The following is a 7277-nucleotide window of genomic DNA, read 5'->3' on the forward strand; positions in this document are numbered from 1 at the left end:
ATTAAAAGAATATCCTGACCAGGTGAGTATCATTTTAGACAAGCCTTAGCCAATTCATTTTCAACCTTGCTCAACACTTTCTGGCCTTCAGGAGTCAGACATCTGGGCAAATCCAATGCGGAGTCCCCACATAGAATATTAAAGGTTACAATTGACAATTAGGTATCTTTAGGTAGGGTCTTAGGCAATTAATATCTCCCAAGAGCGTTTGAAAATCATTTAAAGTTTGTAAATTATCCTTCCTAATTTCAATTTTTTGAGGGGTGACTTCTGTGGATCCAATCCTTGCCCCTAGGTAAGAGACCACCTAGTCCTGTTGAAAACTGAGCCTGTGTAAAGGATGCCTGGAGGCCATATGCTCAAATCGATTCCGCCAGGCTTTTAAGCTCCTTAAAATCCAAGCACTCATTGTATCTTTGATTATTGGCATCCTCAAACACTGGAAAGGCGGCACGAGCCTGTTTCCAAACCTCTGGGCACAGAGAATGAGAGTTCCCCTGTGGTGCTGATAAAGGGGAAGTGTCCGCATAAGGCGGCGGTGCCAGTTCCGAGGCACGCCAAGATGGTGGATTATCTTGTTTGGGCACGGCCTCTTCCGCCTTCTTCTTCCTCCTACCCTCCTTGTGCTGTTTCTGCGTGAGCGACTCCATTTTTAGCATGAGTCTCTCAAGCCTTTTCTCCATTTCCTCCATATTTTCACCATCCTCTGAGCTAGTCTCCTATCAGAATCCCCGTCTGTCAATAATTCATTCAAGTCAGGATACAGGCGTCCCTTTTTCTTTTCTCCTCTCTCACTGGAGGCCTTTTCGGACCTGCTCTCTTTTAACTGCTCTAAAGCCTCTGATGATTCTTCCACGGCCTGACAACATTTCTCATCCTCCAAGCAACTACGAACAAGCCTCCATAGAGGGCGTACCCCTCTCTTCAAACTTCCTTGTTCCCAAGCAAAATCTAGGTCTCTCCCTAACTTGTCCCAGCAACTTATATTCAAGTGCCCAGAGATTGCACACCATGGTGCAATTACATCTACCTCCTCAAGAAAGGTCTCTATAACTTCCTCTTTCATTTCCAAGCCTTTAGTTTTCAGCAGCTCTTCCAGAGCCACCTTGATCGGACATGACGAAGAATTTCCCATTTTTAAAGGGTGTCCGAACGTCCCCCGCTTTACCGCGGACTGAAAAACTTGTCTCAACAACCTGAGAACCTTCCCCCGCTTTACCGTGGACTGAAAAACTTGTCTCAACAACCTGAGAACCTTCCCCGCTTTACCACGGACTGAAAAACTTGTCTCAACAACCTGAGAACCTTTACACTCGGGTCCTAATTTACTGGACACTTACCGATCGATCGCCCTGTAGATCAGAAGTTCTGAAGTCTGACGTACCGAGGACTTTAAGCTCCCCGTACGGGCCACCACTTGTCGGCGCCGTACCGTCCAGTGGAAATAAGACACCAACAACCAGACTTCTTCTCGAGATCTTTACTCAGGATTAAGCTCAGTGGGAATGGCCCCGAAGAAGGGAAGGGCCAAGCTTAAGTACAACTCAAGGGCCAATCAGCTCATGCCGGGTGCCACCTCCTCATAGGTCCGCGTCAGAGCAGGACTGCTCCTCATCAGACCACCAGTTACCCTTGCACAGCCTTTTGCCATATGAGGACTTGTTTATCTTAGAGAGCGCTTGCCGTCGGGATGGCGGAAGGCAGAAGCCTGCGCCATGTTAAGGCGCGGCACCTCGCAGCTCTCCACACCTATCATAGTTCCTAGCTCAAGATTTTAAATTTCCTTTTGTTTGTCTTTTCCTTAAAATATCTCTCATTGCACGGTTCATGCTTTAACATAAAGTTCTTTTCCCAAGTCTGCTGCCTGTTCCTACTATGTGTACATATCTAACAATGCATGTTTCAATGCAGATTTCAAGCAGTGATGATGCTAAATTTATCTCTCTTTCTGAACCTAAAAGGATTCTTGTAAGCTACAGGAAAACATCTCTCAGGTCAAACAGAAACCAGATATTTACTGCAATCCTGAGCCCAAGTTTCTCACCTATCATCTATTCTGAGGGTTGGATTCTTCTCCCCTTTTCACTGGTTTTGGGACTCCCATCTCCCTAACTACCAAACTGTCATCTTTCTGCACCCAACACTAGCTGACAGCCCTGGTGTACATGACTGTTTCTTCTTGCTAACTGACAACTAGGACCTTTTTCACTGGGCGAAACCACTGCTTCCACTACCTTTGTTTCTGATTTCGCTTCTGTTGCTGCTGCCTCCACCACTGCCCATGAAAAACAGTCCATTCACCTTGTCTCCAGACTCCTCAGGCTTGCCTTATGAAAATTTCAAATCCCTACGCCCATATAAAGAGCTTCTAAGCTTATATGCTTCTGCAACTGAACTTTGACAGGTCCAAAACTAAAGTCCTTTAATTATTGCCAGCAATTGGGTGAAATGGAAGGAATTCCCCCATATTCAAGTATTTTCTCTTTGCTCTCCCAAGAGTTTAAAATGTACACCTAAAGGGAATTTTCTCCCTAACCTACTAACTTTGTCTTCTGTCCACATATATGCTCCAGTATTCTGCCGGGGTGCCTACATCTGAGACATCGTGAAAGCAGCTACCCACAAGTTCTTCAGTCCAATTTCAGAAAATGTGCCTGGGGGACCTGCATTGATCCTCCTAGCTGGACGTGCATTGCCCTGGACCTGCAGATGTCCTCAGACCCTGCACAGCCAATGCAATAGCCTGTTCTTCTGGAACCTGGCCAACATTTCAGCCCTTTAAACTCCCTATTGCCTCTCTACTGTCAGCAGGAAGTAGTTAAGATGTTTACTTCTCCATTCTTCCATGCTACTCTAGCCTAAAGTCTCAATAGGATGTCCTCTCCTCTGACCCACTTTCTTGGTAAGTAAAGTTTTTCATGGGACGTATTCCTTGGACTAGTGTTTTGATATAAGTGAGTATATGACATTTGTCTCTTTTTGCTTCTGGGTGAACTCACTCATTATGATAATTTCTAGGTCAATCCATTTTTCCACAAATTTCGGGAATTCCTTGTTTTTAATAGCTGAGTAGTACTCCATAGTGTAAATGTACCACAGTTTCTTAGTCCATTCTTCTACTGAGGGACACTTAGGCTGTTTCCATGTTCTGGCTATTATGTATAAAGCAGCTATGAACATGGTTGAGCATATGTCCCTGTTGTGTGTTAGGGCATTTTCTGGGTATATTCCAAGGAGTGGGATAGCCAGGTCTTGAGGAAGCCCTATTCCCATTTTTCTGAGAAAACACCAGATAGCTTTCCAAAGTGGTTGTACTAGTTTGCATTCCCACCAGCAATGAAGGAGTGTTCCTCTCTCTCCACATACTCGCCAACATGTGGTGTCATTTGACAGGGTCCTGAAAACCTACAAGAAGAACTTTATGACAGGCAGATCTGGGTCCTGGGGTCCTCCTCAAACTAAGGCACCAGCCAAGGAGAATATAGGCAGTAAACTTCGAACCCCTACCAAGACCTAGCCAACGAACATGATATTCTCCACTGTTGAGTGGAGAGTGAGATCTGGCTCTCAAATGAACTCTGGTGCCCCTTTTCTGACCACGTCCCCTGGATGGGGAGGCCTGGCGGCCTCAGAGGAAGGATAGCAAGTTACCAAGAAGAGACTGGATATTCTTAGAGCATATATAGGGGGAGGAGGTCTCCCTCAATCACAGACATAGGGGAGGGGAGAAGGGGGAAAGTGGGAGGGAGGGAAGAATGGGAGGAAACAGGGGAAGGGCTAACAATCAAGATGTAATATGAACAAACTAATAAAAAAATAGATGTTTACTTCACCCCTTATCCATTTGCAAAAGGCTGACATGGTGTGCTCCAGGCCCGGGACAAACAGTGCCAGGTTCCCCCAGCACTCCTCGGTCCCTGTCTGCTGTAGGATATGGCTGACATAGCCTGCCCTCTACTTTGAACTTTCAGGGCAGAATTTTTGCTTCTCCTGCCCCATATAATCTGGACATTTTGTTGCTATTGCTTCTCTCTCTATCTTTTCCCTTTACATGGCAGCCAAAAGCTGCTTCCAATGAACCTACATTTATATACTTTAACTTATCTTATATAAAACAACCCAATATTACTCATTTTTGAATTATAGGCAAAGGTAGGAATGTTAGAATTCTTCAGTCCCCTTGCCTATGATGTCATTGCTTACCTGCAGTGGAACCTTGGCCCTACCCATGGCCATATAAAAGGACAAACCCTCCATGTGGTGTCTCTCTCTCTCTTCCACTCTACTCCTTCTTTTTCTACTTCCTCTACTATCTCTCTCTGCACTCTCTTCTTCTTACTGTATCTGTCTGTCTCTCTGTCCCTGGGGTACCCTTCTTTCTTTCTTCCCTCATGTTCATTTAATAAGATCTGGAATCTGGTACCTTATTATACCTAATTACCTTATATCTCACTGCCTTAATTATTAATCACAGCAGGCATGCTAATATAGACAGGAAAAACCCCAAAGAGACTCAACCCTACACAAAGCATTACAGGCAACTGAGAAAAGCAGGGAGCAGGAGAGGTGGCTTTCCCTGTGAAAGAGCACACTAATTGGTTGTCTAGCAGCAAGTGGTTATCCCTGAGAATATACACAAAAACAACATTATATGGATTCAACAGCATATATTTGGTGATATATATATATCCAACATTCTTTGAGAGACTGAAAGCAAAGGCTTTTTCTTTCTGGTCTAACTCCCAATGCCCTGAGACTATTACACTTGGATTGTTAAACTTACTGAATGATTAAAATGATTATTCACATATCAAAAGAATCAAGAAAGAACACATAACTTAATGATGTCCTGCAAGGATCTCACATTACATGATAAATCAATCTAAAGTTCAGTCAAGGTGAACATTAGTGCCAGGGAGTCTTATTAGGAGACATATATGATCAAATTAAGTAAGGACACAAATTTTCCAAAGCTGTAACAGTGTGCTCAGCAGAAAGCTCACAGGGCCTCTATCCTAACAAAGAACTATATAATTAGCTAAGAATTGCTAAGAGTGGGAGAAATAGTCTTCCCAAGGGAAGAGTACACCAAATGGTTAGTACTGAAAACATACATGCATATACAAGCAACATTTTATAAGCTGAGCATGTTATATTTATGTACGTAACAGCAATTAAATAAATTAGAGGTAATGAGTCTGAAAGAGAGCAAATAGGGAGTACTGAATGTTTTAGAAGAAAGAAAGAGAAGGGAGAAATGATATATTGTATTATAATGTCAAAATACAAAAATATTTTAAAATGTTTTAGGAAAACATTACTGCCTCATGGAAGTCAAACTCTACATAAAGTAGAATGTACCCAAAAGCTAAATAATATTTATCATTTATTGAAGAACAAAATAATAATTATCACTATAGTAAAAGTCTTTTTTTGTCTTAGGTGTATATTAAAAAGGTATATTGCCTTAACCCACCAACCTAATTGTATAGTGTAACCAGGTACTACAATGTTTATACAACTTCTTGGTAAAATATCTACTTTGAATATTAAAATACTTGTAGAACAAGGTGTGATTCTATCTACCTGATCATAATCTTTACACGAGATGATCCGACATTTGAACAGATTTAACATTAAGCATTATGAATTTACTATTATGAAAGATAATTTATGGACTTGGCCTCCTCTAACTGAAGCTCAGATATTTTTAAGTTCATTGCTTACTAAGTTTTATTATTTCAGAGCTTAACATAGTCAGTTAGTTCTAGTCATAAAGGCTCATAATATAGGTATAGAAGCTATAACTTCTATAATTCATACGTCTCAGTGTAGAGATCTAAATTCTGTGTGATTGAAAAATAGAACATTAAAATAGGAAACTGCTATCTAATAATAAAGTCTATACTATTTTACCTTGCAAATTGTAGCAAAATTGTTTTTCAAATGTCCTGAAGAATGCATCTTTGACCTCCTTGTTTCTCAGGCTATAAATGCATGGGTTCAACATAGGGATCACAGTCGTGTAGAACAGCGATACAACTTTATTGACATCTAGAGAGAAGCTGGAGCTTGGGCCCACATAGATAAAGAAGAGTGTTCCGTAAAGGATGGAGACGGCTGTCAGGTGTGAGGAGCAGGTAGAGAAGGCTCTGCGCCTCCCATCAGCAGAGCGGATCCTCAGGATGGTGGTGACAATGCAAATGTAAGACACCAAGATGATGATACCACTGAATACACCCAGGATCCCAGCCAAGATGAAAAGCAAAAGTTGATTCACATGAGTATCTGCACATGCTAATGAGACAACAGGAAGAAGGTCACAGAAAAAGTGATTGATGAGATTTGGACCACAGTAAGGCAGGATCAAGATAGAAGTGACATGGACCATGGTGCTCATAAGGGCTATGCCATAAGGCCCAACCACGAGCTGTACACAGACCCGCTGTGACATAATGAGTGTATACAACAAAGGCTTACAGATGGCAACGTACCTATCATAAGCCATGGAGGCCAGGAGGAAACATTCTGTCACTACAAACTGGCTGAATAAGCAAAGCTGGATAGCACATCCTGAGAAAGAGATCGCTTTTTTCTCTACAAAGATGTCAGATAACATCTTAGGACTGATGACGGAAGATGAGCAGGCATCCACAAAGGACAAGTGGCTGAGCAAAAAGTACATGGGGATGTGGAGTCGAGTGTCCAGGCGAATGAGAATGATCATTCCTAGGTTCCCCAGAAGAGTTATAAGATAAACACAGAGAAATGTCAGGAAGAGGATAATTTGCAGCTGGAAGGAGCTGGTTAATCCAATAAAGAAGAACTCAGTCACCACTGTTTGATTTCTGTGTTTCATTCCTCTGGATCAATCTATTATGACAGATATAATTTTTTAAACTTACAATTTATTTATTTTTATTTATTCTCATTATACCCCAATTATAGCTGCCTCCCTCCTCTCCTTTTCACCTCACTCTCCCCCTCTCTCCCTTCCCCTTATCTTCCCTCCTCTATCCTCAGAAAAGCTGAGCCAACCCCCTACCAACACACCCCTGCACATGAAGTTGTATCAGGACTGAGGGCATCCTTTTCCAATGAGGACAGGCAAGGCAGGCCCACCAGAGGGAAGTACCCGAAAAGCAGGTAACAGAGTTCACAGCAGAGACAGCCTCCTCTCCCTTTATGAGCGGACCCACGTGAGGACTAAGCTGTCCATTGGCTACATATGTATTGAGGGCCTAGGTCAAGTCCATGCATGATCCTTTTAGTGTAGT

General features: G+C 42.5%; 1 protein-coding gene across 1 annotated transcript; it reads right to left on the reverse strand.

Moving 5' to 3' along the window:
- Positions 1-5853: 5853 nt before the first annotated feature.
- LOC311606795 (olfactory receptor 5G25) lies at positions 5854-6914 on the reverse strand. Its single transcript, XM_084798207.1, has one exon. The coding sequence runs from the start codon at positions 6857-6859 to the stop codon at positions 5903-5905; it is 957 nt and encodes a 318-aa protein (XP_084654333.1). The 5' UTR covers positions 6860-6914; the 3' UTR covers positions 5854-5902.
- Between the last annotated feature and the right edge of the window lie 363 nt (positions 6915-7277).

This window comes from Acomys minous, assembly GCF_964271855.1.
Source record: "Acomys minous genome assembly, chromosome: 10".
Lineage (NCBI taxonomy): Eukaryota > Metazoa > Chordata > Mammalia > Rodentia > Muridae > Acomys > Acomys minous.